This window comes from Oncorhynchus tshawytscha, linkage group LG03 (assembly GCF_018296145.1).
Source record: "Oncorhynchus tshawytscha isolate Ot180627B linkage group LG03, Otsh_v2.0, whole genome shotgun sequence".
In the NCBI taxonomy this organism is placed as follows: Eukaryota; Metazoa; Chordata; class Actinopteri; order Salmoniformes; family Salmonidae; genus Oncorhynchus; species Oncorhynchus tshawytscha.
The window spans coordinates 6,224,995-6,243,262 of NC_056431.1; the positions used below are offsets into that span (position 1 = coordinate 6,224,995).

At 44.4% G+C, this 18,268-nt stretch overlaps 1 protein-coding gene across 2 annotated transcripts; it reads left to right on the top strand.

Moving 5' to 3' along the window:
- The first annotated feature begins 4,113 nt into the window (after positions 1-4,113).
- On the top strand, positions 4,114-17,887 carry LOC112225972 (chloride channel protein 1-like). Of its 2 annotated transcripts, none has more exons than XM_042308470.1 (12): positions 4,114-4,164; positions 5,027-5,111; positions 5,210-5,377; positions 11,524-11,737; positions 11,890-12,023; positions 12,176-12,330; positions 12,525-12,606; positions 13,107-13,178; positions 13,633-13,677; positions 13,856-13,960; positions 14,073-14,148; positions 17,740-17,887. In XM_042308470.1, exons 3-8 carry the CDS (start codon positions 5,299-5,301, stop codon positions 13,169-13,171), a joined length of 729 nt encoding a protein of 242 aa, XP_042164404.1. In that variant the 5' UTR covers positions 4,114-4,164; positions 5,027-5,111; positions 5,210-5,298; the 3' UTR covers positions 13,172-13,178; positions 13,633-13,677; positions 13,856-13,960; positions 14,073-14,148; positions 17,740-17,887. The 2 variants fall into 2 exon arrangements, with proteins under 2 accessions (XP_042164404.1, XP_042164405.1); XM_042308471.1 differs by having other exon boundaries at positions 4,115-4,164; positions 5,268-5,377.
- The last annotated feature ends 381 nt before the right edge of the window (positions 17,888-18,268 follow it).

Here is an 18,268-nt window from a genome sequence, read left to right on the forward strand (position 1 = left end):
GGCTCAGTAAACTGTAGTCAGTCAGTAGGCTTTTGTCTGGGTCCCTAGGCTGTAGTCTGGGTCAATAGGCTATAGTCTGGGTCAATAGACTATAGTCAGTCAGTAGATTGTAGTCTGGGTCAGTAGGCTGTTATAGTCTGGGTCAGTAGACTATAGTCTGGGTATGTAGGCTATAGTCAGTCAGTAGACTATAGACATTCAGTTGGCTATAGTCAGCAAGTAGGGTGTATTCTGGGTCAAAAGCCTATAGTCAGTCAGTAGACTATAGTTAGTCAGTAGGCTATAGTCTGGGTCCTTAGGCTGTAGTCAGTCAGTAGGCTATGGTCTTGGTCAGTAGACTATAGTCATTCAGTAGGCTATAGTCAGTCAGTAGGCTTTGGTCAGTCGGTAGGCTATAGTCAGTCAGTAGGCTATTGTCAGTCAGTAGGCTGTAGTCTGGGTCAGTAGACTGTAGTCTGGGTAGGTAGGCTGTAGTCAGTCAGTAGGCTATAATATTCTGTAGGCTGGGTCAGTAGGCTGTCATCTGAGTCAGTAGGTTTTGGTCTGGGTCAGTAGGCTATAGTCAGTCAGTGGGCTATAGTCAGTCAATATGCTATAGTCTGAGTCAGTAGGCTGTCATCTGGGTCAGTAGACTGTAGTCTGGGTCAGTAGGCTATAGTCAGTCAGTAGACTATGGTCCTTGTCTGTGGGCTATATTCTAGGTCAGTAGGCTGTACTCAGTCAGTAGCCTATAGTCAGTCCAGTCAGTAGGTTGTAGTCTGGGTCAGTAGACTATAGTCAGTCTATACTATTGTCTGGGTCAGTAGGCTACATTCAAGTGAGTCAGTAGGCTATATTCAGTCTGTAGCCTATTGTCTTGGTCAGTAGACTATGATCAGTCGGTAGGCTATTGTCAGTCGGTAGGCTATTGTCAGTCAGTAGGCTATTGTCAGTCAGTAGGCTGTAGTCTGGGTAGGTAGGCTGTAGTCAGTCAGTAGGCTATAATATTCTGTAGGCTGGGTCAGTAGGCTGTCATCTGAGTCAGTAGGTTTTGGTCTGGGTCAGTAGGCTATAATCAGTCAGTGGGCTATAGTCAGTCAGTAGACTGTAGTCTAGGTCATTAGGCTGTAGTCAGTCAGTAGGATGTAGTCTGGGTCAGTAGACTATAGTATGGGTATGTAGGCTATAGTCAGTCAGTAGACTATAGTCATTCAGTAGCCTATAGTCAGTCAGTAGGCTGTAGTCAGTCAGTAGGCTATTGTCAGTCAGTAGACTATAGTCAGTCAGTAGACTATAGTCAGTCAGTAGGCTATAGTCAGTCAGTAGACTACAGTCAGTCAGTAGACTATAGTCAGTCAGTAGACTATAGTCAGTCAGTAGACTATAGTCAGTCAGTAGACTATAGTCAGTCAGTAGGCTGTAGTCAGTCAGTAGGCTATAGTCAGTCAGTAGACTGTAGTCTGGGTCAGTAGGCTATAGTCTTTGTCTGTGGGCTATATTCTTGGTCCATAGGCTGTACTCAGTCAGTAGGCTATAGTTAGTCCAGTCAGTAGGTTGTAGTCTGGGTCAGTAGGCTATAGTCAGTCTGTATACTATAGTCTGGGTCAGTAGGATATAGGATATCTCAGTAGGATATCTCTCTACATCCCCCTCTCTCTCTCCCTCTGACCCCCTCTATCTCTCCCTCTGACCCCCTCTATCTCTCTCTACATCCCTCTCTGTCCCTCGAACCCCCCACACTGCTCTCCCCTTCCTGTAACAGTAATCTACAGTGCTTTGGTAGCCTCAGCATAGAATGGAAACACTCAGCTCAAATCCTTTCTATACTTTTCAAATATTGTATTTTATATTCTCCATTCATCTTGCCTACAGTCATGTCTCTGATTCACTCTGATGTTTATTTTGCTGGTAAGCAAAACAACTGAATCCCACTGTACACCTTCTCTCATGGTGATGTCATATGTTTATTCATGCCAGGTGTTTTAGAATAGGATCAGTTTCACTCTCTCGCTGTCCCTGTCACAGTCACCATTACAGCTCTTTTCCGGACCAACTTCTGGATTGATTTTCCCTTTGACCTGCAGGAGCTCCCAGCCTTCGCTATCATTGGGTGAGAGCGCTTAATAAACATTCTACACACCCCTTTTAGACCCTACAGTCTTCAACTGAACTTCACCCACTTTGTGATGGTGTGGGGATCAATGGGATTGTGTGTGTGTGTGTCTTCCTGACTCCCTGTTGTAGAGTCTCCTGTGGGTTCCTGACTCTCTATCCCCTGTCTGTCTGTTGTAGAATCTCCTGTGGGTTCCTGACTCTCTGTCCCCTGTCTTTCTGTTGTAGAGTCAAATCAAAATCAAATCAAATGTATTTATATAGCCCTTCGTACATCAGCTGATATCTCAAAGTGCTGTACAGAAACCCAGCCTAAAACCCCAAACAGCAAGCAATGCAGGTGTAGAAGCACGGTGGCTAGGAAAAACTCCCTAGAAAGGCCAAAACCTAGGAAGAAACCTAGAGAGGAACCAGGCTATGTGGGGTGGCCAGTCCTCTTCTGGCTGTGCCGGGTGGAGATTATAACAGAACATGGCCAAGATGTTCAAATGTTCATAAATGACCAGCATGGTCGAATAATAATCAGGCAGAACAGTTGAAACTGGAGCAGCAGCACGGTCAGGTGGACTGGGGACAGCAAGGAGTCATCATGTCAGGTAGTCCTGGGGCACGGTCCTAGGGCTCAGGTCCTCCGAGAGAGAGAAAGAAAGAGAGAATTAGAGAGAGCATATGTGGGGTGGCCAGTCCTCTTCTGGCTGTGCCGGGTGGAGATTATAACAGAACATGGCCAAGATGTTCAAATGTTCATAAATGACCAGCATGGTTGAATAATAATACGGCAGAACAGTTGAAACTGGAGCAGCAGCACGGCCAGCTGGACTGGGGACAGCAAGGAGTCATCATGTCAGGTAGTCCTGGGGCATGGTCCTAGGGCTCAGGTCCTCCGAGAGAGAGAAGGAGAGAATTAGAGAACGCACACTTAGATTCACACAGGACACCGAATAGGACAGGAGAAGTACTCCAGATATAACAAACTGACCCTAGCCCCCCGACACATAAACTACTGCAGCATAAATACTGGAGGCTGAGACAGGAGGGGTCAGGAGACACTGTGGCCCCATCTGAGGACACCCCCGGACAGAGTCTCCTGTGGGTTCCTTACTCTCTTTCCCCTGTCTGTCTGTTGTAGAATCTCCTGTAAATTCCTGACTCTCTGTCCCCTGTCTGTTGTAGAATCTCCTGTGGATTCCTGATTCCCTGTCCCTTGTCTGTTGTAGAATCTCCTGTGGGTTCCTGACTCTCTGTCCCCTGTCTGTCTGTTGTAGAATCTCCTGTGGGTTCCTGACTCTCTGTCCCCTGTCTGTCTGTTGTAGAATCTCCTGTGGGTTCCTGACTCTCTGTCCCCTGTCTGTCTGTTGTAGAATCTCCTGTGGGTTCTTGGGGGCCTTCTTTGTCTACCTGAACAGACAGGTGGTTCTAGTGATGAGGAGACAGACGTCTCTCACACGCTTTCTGACCAAGCAGTGAGACATCACGCACGCACGCACTCATATACACAGTACACATACACAGTACATACACACAGTACATACACACAGTACACACACACACACAGTACATACACACAGTACACACACACACACAGTACACACACACAGTACACACACACAGTACATACACACAGTACATACACACAGTACACACAAACAGTACATACACACAGTACATATGTGACAGGTTAAAGGAAATATTCATAGCCTGTTATACATTAAAAAGTATTAGTAAGTTCATAGTATGTGAGGATCTTAAAACATCTAAGGTTAAAAAGATGCATTCAGTATTAGTTGATAGAGATTGATAACATTCATATAATTGTGTTAAAGTTCAAATCTGTCAAAGGGTACGAATTGTGAGAGTAATGTGTAAACGTTATATTGATTACTTTATTTTGTGGTGCCTAAAAGTGTTAATCTGTGATCTACGAAATGCTCTTAATCTATGAGCCGGAGATCGATTGCTCTGGTCTCCACCCATATTCCTGGGGAAAATCGCGGTCTTTTCTCATTACGCTAAACGTTGAATTGAGAATACAACACTGTATCACTCTCGTGATTATTTCTCCCCTGTTTTCAGGTACTTTATTGATGATAAAAATAGTAATTTAAATGTTATAACTCGCTAACATGTCAAGAGTGTTTAAGGAGTGTCTTAGTAACGTCTTGAGGAAGTTAGAGTTATGTTTGAAGAGAGTAATATTAGCCCTGCTCGGTTGAAGTGAAGAATAGCATTGTACTGAGAGTAGCTGCCATTTTATGTCGATTGTGAATGAACATGTACGTTGTTAATAAGATATTTTACTGTGTTAGTTGTATAATGGGTTTTCTGTTGTTTTGTAATGTGTTACTTTTGTGAAATGATTACACTAAACGTTGAATTGAGAATACAACACCGTATCACTCGTCATTATTTCTCCCCTGTTTTCAGTGGCGTAACACATACACACAGTACATACACACAGTACACACGCACTGTTACACTCACTTGTGGCTTCACAATTGTAATGCTTAGCAGACACTATTACCCAGATCCCTGACACTTTCCACATTCCATTCCAGATGAGTTTCATTTGGGTAGCCTCTTCTTCCAAAGTAATCTGTTACACGACATTGACCCAGACAAGCAGGGCTTAACAGCCAGCCATTCACCCAGTTAGACACATTCACTTAGCCATTGACTCACCAGTCAAGGTACATTGAGCTCACACATTAGGAGGGGCAGAGCTGTAGAGGTGTCCTGCCATGAACTCAACAGCCTGACAGCCAGACAATGAACTGGGATGAGATTCCTGCCAATTTATGTCATTACCCTAAAATGCTTCACATTTAAGTAATGGCATTGTGGTTTGTTATAACGGCTGAGTATCCCAGTTGTTTAATAATATTGTGTGTTGTGTGTGTGTCTTTGTGTTTGTGCGCATGCGTGTGTGTGTGTTCAGTCGGTTGATCTACTCAGGTGCAGTGACGTTTGTCATCGCCACCCTGACCTTTCCTCCTGGATTCGGCCAGTTCATGGCTGGAGAGGTCAGAGAGCATTATTGAGCTTATTAGAGTTTATGTTCATGACTTATAGAATAACCTTTTATAAATCCACGTATTGCTTATAAATCCCTCTCCCCCAGGGGCAGCATTTGGGCATCTGGTAGGGAGATCATGGCCACTCTCTCCCCTCTCCCCCAGGGGCAGCATTTGGGCGTCTGGTAGGGAGATCATGGCCACTCTCTTCCCAAACGGTATCCTGTTTGATGGGATAGTTTATCGCATCCTCCCTGGGGGCTATGCTGTCATTGGTGAGTCTCCTCTGAAGTCTAATCTTGCCTTGCTGCTGTTGCAGGGCAGCCCAGCCCCAGAAGGGACTCATCTTATCAGCTGTATGCAAGAATTTGCTGTGTTATCATTGTCACACCTCTGAGAGGTTACATCATGTAGGTCTGACATCTGATTGGAGGTTAACTTTACAGTAATACTATTGGTCAACAACTCAGGTTTTGAGTCCAAACAACTCAGATGTTTATTATTCATTGTCTATTAGTGTAACTCAACCATAGTCTCTTGCATATTGCTAATTATCTTTATGGAGACAGATAAACATTTTAATAGGCCAATTGCTTAGTCTTATTACAAGTATACACACTACCGTTCAAAAGTTTGGGATCACTTAGAAATGTCCTTGTTTTTTAAAGAAAAGCACATTTTTTGTCCATTAAAATAGCATCAAATTGATCAGAAATACAGTGTAGACATTGTTGTAAATGACTATTGTAGCTGGAAACGGCAGATTTGTTTATGGAATATCTACATAGGCGTACAGAGGCCCATTATCAACAACCATCACTCCTGTGTTCCAATGATACGTTGTGTTAGCTAATCCAAGTTTATAATTTTAAAAGGCTATTTTTAAATTTTATTTCACCTTTATTTAACCAGGTAAGCTAGTTGAGAACAAGTTCTCATTTGCAACTGTGACCTGGCCAAGATAAAGCATAGCAATTTGACACATACAACAACACAGAGTTACACATGGAATAAACAAAACATACAGTGAATAATACAGCAGAACAAAAGAAGAGTCTATATACAGTGAGTGCAAATGAGGTAAGTTAAGGCAATAAATAGTCCTTGGTAGCGAAGTAATTACAATATAGCAATTAAACACTGGAATGGTGCTGTAGATGTGCAGTAGATGATACTGGGGTGCAAAGGAGCAAGATAAATAAATACATAAATACAGTATGGGGATGAGGTAGGTAGATAGATGGGCTGTTTACAGATAGGCTATGTGCAGTGATCTGTGAGCTGCTCTGACAGCTGGTGCTTAAAGTTAGTGAGGGAGATGTGAGTCTCCAGCTTCAGAGATTTTTGCAGTTCATTCCAGTCATTGGCAGCAGAGAACTGGGAGGAAAGACGACCAAAGGAGGAATTGGCTTTGGGGGTGACCAGTGAGATATACAGTGGGGCAAAAAAAGTATTTAGTCAGCCACCAATTGTGCAAATTCTCCCACTTAAAAAGATGAGAGAGGCCTGTAATTTTCATCATAGGTACACTTCAACTATGACAGACAAAATGAAAAAAAAAATCCAGAAAATCACATTGTAGGAATTTTAATGAATTTATTTGCAAATTATGGTGGAAAATAAGTATTTGGTCAATAGCAAAAGTTTATCTCAATACTTTGTTATATACCTTTTGTTGGCAATGACAGAGGTCAAATGTTTTCTGTAAGTCTTCACAAGGTTTTCACACACTGTTGCTGGTATTTTGGCCCATTCCTCCATGCAGATCTCCTCTAGAGCAGTGATGTTTTGGGGCTGTTGCTGGGCAACACAGACTTTCAACTCCCTCCAAAGATTTTCTATGGGGTTGAGAGCTGGAGACTGGCTAGGCCACTCCAGGACCTTGAAATGCTTCTTACGAAGCCACTCCTTCGTTGCCCGGGCGGTGTGTTTGGGATCATTGTCATGCTGAAAGACCCAGCCACGTTTCATCTTCAATGCCCTTGCTGATGGAAGGAGGTTTTCACTCAAAATCTCACGATACATGGCCCCATTCATTCTTTCCTTTACACAGATCAGTCATCCTGGTCCCTTTGCAGAAAAACAGCCCCAAAGTATGATGTTTCCACCCCCATGCTTCACAGTAGGTATGGTGTTCTTTGGATGCAACTCAGCATTCTTTGTCCTCCAAACACGACAAGTTGAGTTTTTACCAAAAAGTTATATTTTGGTTTCATCTGACCATATGACATTCTCCCAATCTTTTTCTGGATCATCCAAATGCTCTCTACAAACTTCAGACGGGCCTGGACATGTACTGGCTTAAGCAGGGGGACACGTCTGGCACTGCAGGATTTGAGTCCCTGGCGGCGTAGTGTGTTACTGATGGTAGGCTTTGTTACTTTGGTCCCAGCTCTCTGCAGGTGATTCACTAGGTCCCCCCGTGTGGTTCTGGGATTTTTGCTCACCGTTCTTGTGATCATTTTGACCCCACGGGGTGAGATCTTGCGTGGAGCCCCAGATCGAGGGAGATTATCAGTGGTCTTGTATGTCTTCCATTTCCTAATAATTGCTCCTACAGTTAATTTCTTCAAACCAAGTACAGGTGCAGTGATCTGTGAGCTGCTCTGACAGCTGGTGCTTAAAGTTAGTGAGGGAGATGTGAGTCTCCAGCTTCAGAGATTTTTGCAGTTCATTCCAGTCATTGGCCTACCTATTGCAGATTCAGTCTTCCCAGCCTGGTGCAGGTCTACAATTTTGTTTCTGGTGTCCTTTGACAGCTCTTTGGTCTTGGCCATAGTGGAGTTTGGAGTGTGACTGTTTGAGGTTGTGGACAGGTGTCTTTTATACTGATAACAATTTCAAACAGGTGCCATTAATACAGGTAACGAGTGGAGGACAGAGGAGCCTCTTGAAGAAGAAGTTACAGGTCTGTGAGAGCCAGAAATCTTGCTTGTTTGTACGTGACCAAATACTTATTTTCCACCATAATTTGCAAATAAATTCATAAAAAAATCCTACAATGTGATTTTCTGGATTTTTTTTCTCATTTTGCCTGTAATAGTTGAAGTGTACCTATGATGAAAATTACAGGCCTCTCATCTTTTTAAGTGGGAGTGCACAATTGGTGGCTGACTAAATACTTTTTTGCCCCACTGTACCTGCTGGAGTGCGTGCTACGAGTGGGTGCTGCTATGGTGACCAGTGAGCTGAGATAAGGCAGGGCTTTACCTAGCAGAGACTTGTAGATAACCTCTAGCCAGTTGGTTTGGCGGGTAGTGTATGGGTCTTTGGTGACAAAACGGATGGCACTGTAATAGACTGCATCCAGTTTGTTGAGTAGAGTGTTGGAGGCTATTTTATAGATGACATCACCGAAGTCGAGGATCGGTAGGATGGTCAGTTTTACGAGGGTATGTTTGGCAGCATGAGTGAAGGATGCTTTGTTGCAATATAGGAAGCCAATACATTTTGGATTGGAGATGCTTAATGTGAGTCTGTAAGGAGAGTTTACAGTCTAACCAGACACCCCGGTATTTTTAGTTGTCCACATAGTCAGGGCCGTCCAGAGTAGTGATGCTGGACGGGCAAGCAGGTGCGTGCAGTGATCAATTGAATAGCATGCATTTAGTTTTACTTGTGTTTAAGAGCAGTTGTAGGCCACAGAAGGAGAGTTGTATGGCATTGAAGCTCGTCTGGAGGTTAGTTAAAACACAGTGTCCAAAGAGGGGCCAGAAGTATACAGAATGCTGTCGTCTGCATAGAGGTGGATCAGTGAATCACCAGCAGCAAGAGCAACATCATTGATGTATACAGAGAAGAGAGTCGGCCCGAGAATTGAACCCTGTGGCACACCCATAGAGACTGCCAGAGGTCCGGACAACAGGCCCTCCGATTTGACACACTGAACTCTATCAGAGAAGTAGTTGGTGAACCAGGCGAGGCAATCGTTTGAGAAACCAAGGCTGTCGAGTCTGCCAATAAGAATGTGGTGATTGACAGAGTCTAAAGCCTTGGCCAGGTCGATGAATACGGCTGCACAGTAATGTCTCTTATCGATGGCGGTTATGATGTTGTTTAGGACCTTGAACGTGGCTGAGGTGCACCCATCACCAGCTCTGAAACCAGATTGCATAGCGGAGAAGGTATGGTGGGATTCGAAATGGTCAGTAATCTGTTTGTTAACTTGGCTTTCGAAGACCTTAGAAAGACAGGGTAGGATAGATATAGGTCTGTAGCAGTTTGGGTCTAGAGTGTCACCCCTTTTGAAGAGAGGGATGACCGCGGCAGCTTTCCAATCTTTGGGAATCTCAGACGATACGAAAGAGAGGTTGAACAGGCTAGTAATAGGGATGCAACAATTTTGTCAGATAATTTTAGAAAGAGAGGGTCCAGATTGGGTCCAGATTTTGCCGCTCTTTCAGAACATCAGCTATTTGGATTTGGGTGAAGGAGAAATGGTGGGGGCTTTGGCGGGTTGCTGTGGAGGGTGCCGGGTAGGGGTAGCCAGTTGGAAAACATGGCCAGCCGTAGAGAAATGCTTATTGAAATTCTCAATTATAGTGGATTTATCGGTGGTAACAGTGTTTCCTAGCCTCAGAGCAGTGGGCAGCTGGGAGGAGGTGCTCTTATTCTCCATGGACTTTACAGTGTCCCAGAACTTTTTTGAGTTAGTACTACAGGATGCAAATTTCTGTTTGAAAAAGCTAGCCTTCTAACTGCCTGTGTATATTTGTTCCTAACTTCCCTGAAAAGATGCATATCACGGGGGCTATTCGATGCGAATGCAGAACGCCACGGGATGTTTTTGTGCTGGTCAAGGGCAGACAGGTCTGGAGTGAACCAAGGACTATATCTATTCCTAGTTCTACATTTTTTTGAATGGGGCATGCGTATTTAAGATGGTGAGGAAGGCACTTTTAAAGAATAGCCAGGCATCATCTACTGACGGGATGAGGTCAATGTCATTCCAGGAAAGCCCGGCCAGGTCGATTAGAAAGGCCTGCTCGCAGAAGTGTTTTAGGGAGCGTTTGACAGTGATGAGGGGTGGTCGTTTGGTCACAGACCCATTACGGATGCAGGCAATGAGGCAGTGATCGCTGAGATCTTGGTTGAAAACAGCAGAGGTGTATTTAGAGGGCGAGTTAGTTAGTATGACATCTATGAGGGTGCCCTTGTTTACACATTTGGGGTTGTACCTGGTAGGTTCATTGATCATTTGTGTGAGATTGAGGGCATCAAGCTTAGATTGTAGGATGGCCGGGGTGTTAAGCATGTCCCAGTTTAGGTCACCTAGTAGCACGAGCTCAGAAGATAGATGGGGGGCAATCAATTCACATATGGTATCGAGGGCACAGCTGGGGGCAGAGGGAAGTCTATAGCAAGTGGAAACAGTGAGAGACTTGTTTCTGGAAAGGTGATGGATCATTAGAAAACCCTTTTGCAATTATTATTATGTTAGCTGAAAACTGTATTTCTGATTAAAGAAGCAATAAAACTGGCCTTCTTTAGACTATTTCTGGAGCATCAGCATTTAGAAGTTCAATTACAGGCTTAAACTGGCCAGAAACATGGGCCTCCCACTCCTCTTTCTATTCTGGTTAGAGCCAGTTTGCACTGTTCTGTGAAGGGAGTAGTACACAGCGTTGTACGAGATCTTCTGTTTCTTGGCAATTTCTTGCATGGAATAGCCTTCATTTTTCTGAACAAGAATAGACTGACGAGTTTCAGAAGAAAGTACTTTGTTTCTGGCCATTTTGAGCCTGTACTCAAACCCACAAATGCTGATGCTCCAGATACTCAACTAGTCTAAAGAAGGCCAGTTGTATTGCTTCTTTAATCAGCACAACAGTTTTGAGCTGTGCTAACATAATTGCAAAAGGGTTTTATATTAATTATCAATTAGCCTTTTAAAATGATAAACTTGTATTAACTAACACAATGTGTCATTAGTACACAGGATTGATGGTTGCTAATAATGGGCCTCGATACGCCTATGTAGATATTCCATTAAAAATCAGTTGTTTCCTGCTACAATAGTCATTTACAACTTTAACAATGTCTACACTGTATTTCTGATCAATTTGATGTTATTTAATGGACAAAAAAATGCTTTTCTTTCAAAAACAAGGAAATTATTACTAAGTGACCCCAACTTTTGAACGGTATCAAAAATGACAGCCCACTACCCTGTCATACACCATGATGTCATTTAACACCATCTCTCCTTCCCTTTGTGCCTTGTTGTGACTCCTGATCTCTCATTCCCTCCCTCTATACTCTCTCTTCCTCTCTCCTTTCCCTCCTTCTCTCCTTCCGCTCCCTCTCTCCTTCCCCTACCTCTCTCCCTCTCTCCTTCCCCTCCCTTCCTCTCTCCTTCCTCTCTCCTTCCGCTCCCTCTCTCCTTCCCCTCCCTTTCTCTCTCCCGCCCTCCTTATCCCAGGTGCCGCGGCCCTGACCGGGGCAGTAACCCACACGGTGTCCACGGCTGTGATCTGTTTTGAGCTGAGAGGCCAGATCTCCCACATCCTGCCCGTGATGGTGGCGGTGATCCTGGCCAACATGGTGGCCCAGGGCCTGCAGCCCTCCCTCTACGATTCCATCATCCAGGTCAAGAAACTGCCATACCTCCCTGAGCTCAGCCTCGGACACATCAGGTACTGGAACGGTTGCCATTATGGCTCTAATAAGTGTTTATGCAGAGAACTGTATGCCATTGTGGCTCAAACAGTTCTAGTGTACATGCAACCTTGTGTGCTATTAAGATTCAAGCAGTCACTGTTCACATATATCCTCTCTCCTCTCTCAGTAAGTACAACATCTTTGTGGAGGACATGATGGTGCGGAAGGTGAACTTCCTGTCCTCCCTGTCGACCTATCGGGAGCTGGGCTATCTGCTAGACTCCACCTCCCTTAAAACCATCCCTCTTGTCAACTCCAAAGGTGAGACATGTTATAGAAAGTTTGATGCCATGCACCGTAGATGACACAAATCCATCCACTGAAATCCCTCTCTTGTCTCTCTCTCTCCTTCTCTCGCTCTCTCTCTCTCTCTCTCTACTCTCTTTCTCTCCCTGTTTCCTGTCTTTCCTCAGAGTCTATGATCCTATTGGGGTCTATAGAGAGGACAGAGCTGCAGGCCATCTCTGATTGGTGGCTTTCATCCGAGAGGCGTATCTTTGAGAGGGGTCAGGGGTCACCGGATCAGGGCTGGGAGTCCTTCACTTTAGTAGACGAGGAGGGAGGAGAGGTGACAGGATGGAAGGATGGATGGATAGATGGAATGATTGAACGATAGCATCATATTTATTATACTTATTAAAGGAATAAATATCAGTATACTTATAATGCCTTTATAATCACATTTATAATGCATTATAATTATCCACAACATCATGTAATACTTGGTTATCAACCTGGTTAGCCCTTTTGTCTGTTCTCTAGACCTCTCCTGTACAAGATGAACAGAATAGGCCACTCCCATCCCCCAAACCACAGGAGCCCTCCACCAATCACACTTGCTCAGGTGACGTGAATCACACAAAATGTCAGAATATGACATAGAATTGGGATGTACCCACTATTGCTATTTTCTTACCAGTGCATCCATGTATGTATTTATTATGGATCCCCATTAGCTGCTGCCAAGAAGCAGCTACTCTTCCTGGGGTCTAGCAACATTAAGGCAGTTATATACAATTTAATATATTACATTACATAACACTTTTCACAACACATTAAGTGTGTTCTCTTAGGCCACTACTCTACAACCAGATACTGTATCTACAATAAAAACTCTGTGTACAATCTCTGTGTACATATGGTAGTTGGCTTGACGGTTTGCTGTTAGCGCTTCAAATTTTTATAAGCAATCAATATTAGACCTGCTGTTCTATCGATTGCTCATGGGGTTTGTTTACAACATTTAACCAGCACCTTCTGTAGAAAAGTGTTTGAGTGAGAATGTGTTGTAGTGAGAATGTTTACCCAATGTACTCACTTCTAAATGTCTGTCCTGTCTTTCAGAGAAGCGTTCCCTCCAGTCTGTGAGGGGAATATTTCAGCGCCTCTTCCTCAACCAGCCAGGCTGAAGCTCAGGTATCATTCCATATCAAGATAGAGGTTGGCTGTAACCACTGATACAGGGTCAGATATATTAGAAGATGTTTTTCATTCCCATAATGGTTGAGGTTTGGATTGGTGTTTAGGGCAACCTGATCCTGGATCTGTGGTTAAGGCCAACATCAACCTCAAGCGTTCCTCTCGTAGCTCAAAGAGGAGCAATATCACATTCTGTCCAGTAGGGGACACACGCTCACGTCAAAGGCATGACCTTGCTATAATGTATCATATGATATGTAATGAGCAAGTTTGTCATTCTGTGTGATGGAGAAATAGCACCACAAGGGGGCATCTGATCTGATACTTTGTAAACCTAGAGGGAGAAAATAACTAAAATCTCTAAACCAACACCCCCCTCTGTCTCACACTCCTTCTTTTCTTTCTCTCTTTCTCTCTCTCTCTCTTCCTCTCTCTCTTTTCCTCTCTCCAGGAATCCACCCCACCTCCACTCACTGACACCATGTCCTCAGAGGAGGTAATGTGTCTCACTCACCCTGATCAACCTTTAACCCCTGATCCCTGACCTCTACACCCTGACCTGGGCACTTCATCTAGCACTAAAATGATTCCACGAGTAGAATCAAATATCATAAATTATTACTCCCTCTTTATATTGTCAATCACCCTCTCTGCTCTCTGATTGGCTAATGCAGATCAAAGCCTGGGAAGAAGAAGAGTTGGATAAGCCAATCAGTATGGAGGAGATACGGATTGATCCCTCCCCCTTTCAGCTGGTGGAGAGAACCTCCCTTCACAAGGTATCAACTGTAGCTAGCACCTTGTGCTCTTATGTAGCCACTTTAAGCCATTATAAACACTACATGCTGTAGGATATTGACAAATATGCCTCCCTCTCTCTCTTTCTGACAGACCCACACTTTGTTCTCCTTGCTGGGTCTCAGTCTTGCCTATGTTACCAGCATTGGGAAACTGGTGGGAGTCGTAGGTGAGATCACACAAGCTCTCTCTATCTCTCTATCTCTCTCTCTCTCTATCTCTATCTCTATCTCTCTCTCTCTCTGTCTCTATGCCGAGTCTTCCTTTTCTGCAGTGTAGAAGCATCAGACACACAGCTTGTCCATTTGTTCTGCCTCTCTGTCATCGTTCTCTGATGATGATCTCACAGTGTCACAGTAATTACATTGCCAAAATGAGCAAACTGAGGAATGCCATGCCAACAGCAAACTCTGAACCTACACATCCATGCATAACTGACCAAATTATGAAAGACAAGCGTTGTCCTTTTTAATTCCATAAAGTGAGTGTGGATGAGGTAAAAACATTATTGTTGTCTATCAACAATTTCAAACCACCTGGGAATGAAAACTTGGACGGAAAATGACTGAGGATGATAGCGGACTATATTGCCACTCTTATTTGCCATCTCTTTAAACTAATCCTACAGGAAAGCATGCGCCATCAGCCTGGAGAGAAGCAAAAGTCATTCCGGTACCCAAGAATAGCAAAGCACCCTTTACTGATTCAAACAGCCAACCAATCAGCCTGCTACCAACCCTTAGTAGATGTTTGAAAAACATTTTTGACCAGAGACAATGCTATATCACAGTAAACAAATTACTTTCAGCACGCTTATAGAGAAGGGCACTCAGCATGTACGGCACTTACACAAATTACTGATGATTGGCTGAGAGAAATTGATACTAAGAACACCAAGACGGCACACAAGGAACTTCACTGTACTCTATGTAAACTGGAAACTATATACCCGAAGGCTGCGTTTATTGTAGCTGGAGATTTTAACACAGCAAATTTGAGATCAATGTTACCTAAATCTTATCAGCATATTGATTGCACAACATGTAGGGCTAATAAATCAAATCAAATCAAATTTATTTGTCACATACACATGGTTAGCAGATGTTAATGCGAGTGTAGCGAAATGCTTTTGCTTCTAGTTCCGACAATGCAGTAATAACCAACAAGTAATCTAACTAACAATTCCAAAACTACTGTCTTATACACAGTGTAAGGGGATAAAGAATATGTACATAAGGATATATGAATGAGTGATGGTACAGAGCAGCATAGGCAAGATACAGTAGATGGTATCGAGTACAGTATATACATATGAGATGAGTATGTAAACAAAGTGGCATAGTTAAAGTGGCTAGTGATACATGTATTACATAAGGATACAGTCGATGATATAGAGTACAGTATATACGTATGCATATGAGATGAATAATACTCTCGACCACTGCTCCTCTAACCTCCGCGATGCAAACAAAGCCCTGTACCAATGACGAGAACCATTCAATGCTGGTCTGACCAGTCAGAAGCAACGCTCCAAGATTGTTTTTATCATGTGGACTGAAATATGTTCCAGTCAGCCTCAGAGAATGACATTGGCGCTGACTGGGTGAGTGCGTGTATAAAGAAGTGCATTGGAGATGTCGTACCCACGGTGACTATTAAAACCTACCCAGAAACCGTGGACGGATGGCAGCATTAGCACAAAACTGAAAGAGCGAACCACCGCATTTAACCATGGAAAGAGGTCTGGTGATATGGCTGAATATAAAAAGTGTAGTTATTCCCTCCACAGGGCAATCAAACAAGTGAAATGCAGGTACAGGGACAAGGTGGAGTCGCAATTAAACGGCTCAGACACGAGGTGTGGCAGAGTCTACAGGAAATCACGGACGACAAAACAAAAACAGCAACGTCATGGATACTGATGTCACGCTTCCAGACAAACAAAACACCTTCTTTGCCAGCTTTGAGGATAATACAGTGAAACCGTCGCGGCTCGCTGACAAAGACTGCCCTCCCCCCTCTCCTTCTCAGTGGCAGATGTGAGTAAAACATTTAAACGTGTTAACCCTCTCAAGGCAGCAGGCCCAGATGGCATCCCTAGCGGCATCCACAGAGCATGCACGGACCAGCTGGCTGGTGGATTTACAAACATTTTCAATCTCTCCCTATCCCGGTCTGCTGTCCTCATATGCTTAAAGATGGCTACCATCGTTCCTGTACCCAAGAAGGCAAAGATAACTGAACTAAATGACTATCGCCCCGTAGCACTCACTTCTGTCATCATGAAGTGCTTTGAGAGGCAAGTCAAGGATCATATCACCGCTACCTTACCGGCCACCCTAGACCCACTTCAGTTTGCTTACCGCCCCAACAGGTCCACAGATGCAATCGCCATCACACTGCACACTGCCCTATCCCATCTGGAAAAAATAAAAACCTGTGTAAGAATGCTGTTTATTGACTACAGCTCAACATTCAACACCATAGTACCCTCCAAGCTCATCATCAAGCTGGAGGCCCTGGGTCTCAACCCTGCCCTGTGCAACTGGGTCCTGGACATTCTGACGGGCCGCCCCCAGGTAATGAAGTTATGAAACATCTCCACTTCACTGACCCTCAACACTGGGTCCCCACAAGGGTGTGTGCTCAGCCCTCTCCTGTACTCCCTGTTCACCCACAACTGCGTGGCCATGCACGCCTCCAACTCAATCATCAAGTTTGCAGACGACACAACAGTATTGGGCTTGACTAAACTGCTTGGAGTAACCCTGGATTGTAAACTGTCATGGTCAAGACATATTGATGCAACGGTAGCTAAGATCTGCTTTCTTGACATCGCTATCAACAAAACAAGTCCTACAGGCCCTAGTTGTGTCACACCTGGACTACTGCCCAGTCATATGGTCGAGTGCCACATAGAAGAACATATGTACATGGAGAGCTAACATCATTAACATGCATGTCAATCTCTACTGGCTCAAAGTAGAGGAGAGATTGACTGCATCACTACATGTCTTAGTGAGAGGTATTGACGTGTTGAAATCACTGAGCAGTCTGTTAAAACAATTAGCACACAGCTCAGACACTCATTCATACCCCACACGCCTGTCCACCAGGGGTCTCTTCACAGACCCCAAGTCCAGAACAGACGCGTGCAATACTACATAAGGAACAACGTGGACTGTGAAGAGACACATACGCAAACACACACACACGCTAACACACACAGTTTACACACATGTACATTGTAGATATGTAGTGGTAGAGTAGTGGTCTAGTAATGTGTTGTATGATGTACTGTTACATTTTTAGGTGATGTAATCACCTTAATCTTGTTTGGACCTCAGGAAGAGTAGCTGCTGCCTTGGCAGGAACAAATGAGAATCCATAATAAATACACATAAAAATACATGGAGCCTGTTCAGTTGGCTGTTGCTGTTCTGTTGTACTCGAATAGTGAGTCACACTATTACACCATCAACTGTGTTCGTCTCTGACTTATCACAGCGTCACAGTAAAACCTGTATTAACATGCTTTGCTTGTGTTATGACATGCTATGTTAACCACTTCTATTCACTCTCTTTCTCTCTTTCCCTTCCTCTCTCACCCTCCATCTCAATCTCTATTTCCCTCCCCTCTTTCTTTATCTCTCTCTCCCCTTTTCTCTTCACCATCCCTTTTCTCTTCTCCCTCTCTATATTTATCACTCCCCTTTAAATCTCTTCTTTTCTATCTCTCCCTCTCTCTTACCTCTCACAGTTGCAGAAGGCCATCGAGGGCTCCACCCTTAGTGGGGTGAGATTGCGCCCCCCTCTGGCCAGTTTCAGAGATGCCAACCGTAAAGCCAAGAAGCACGAGGCTCCTCCCACCACACCCTCCTCCCCCACCAGGGAGAGGGAGCTGTGGGGTGAGGGGGGGAAGAGGGAGGGAGGGGGTAGTAGGAAGGAAGGGGGCGAAGGGTTTAGGTGGGAGGTTAAGGAAGAAAAGGGTAGAGATGGAGAAAAGAGGGATGAAGAGATGGAAAGGTGGAAGGATGAGGTGGTTAGGACAGAGGGAAAGGGTGACATGGATGAGGCTCAGGAGGAACCCAGGGGGAACACAGGAGGAGCAGGTGGCTCCAGTGCAGGTGCAGAGTGTGATACCTCCACCCCCAGCAGCAAAGGGACAGACTGTCTCCCTCAGGAGCCTTCCTCCCCCACCTCACCACCCTCCTCCTCCACTCGTGTCTTCATTGTGTCATCCCTTCCTACCATGCCGGATACGGATGGAGATAGGGAGAACAAAGATT

Coding starts and splice junctions, on each gene's coding strand:
- LOC112225972 (XM_042308470.1), top strand. CDS start 5,299: ATGGCCACTCTCTTCCCAAACGGTATCCTGTTTGATGGGATAGTTTAT. Junction 5,378..11,523: donor TGGGGGCTATGCTGTCATTG/GTGAGTCTCCTC, acceptor TCCTTATCCCAG/GTGCCGCGGCCCTGACCGGG. Junction 11,738..11,889: donor CTCAGCCTCGGACACATCAG/GTACTGGAACGG, acceptor CTCCTCTCTCAG/TAAGTACAACATCTTTGTGG.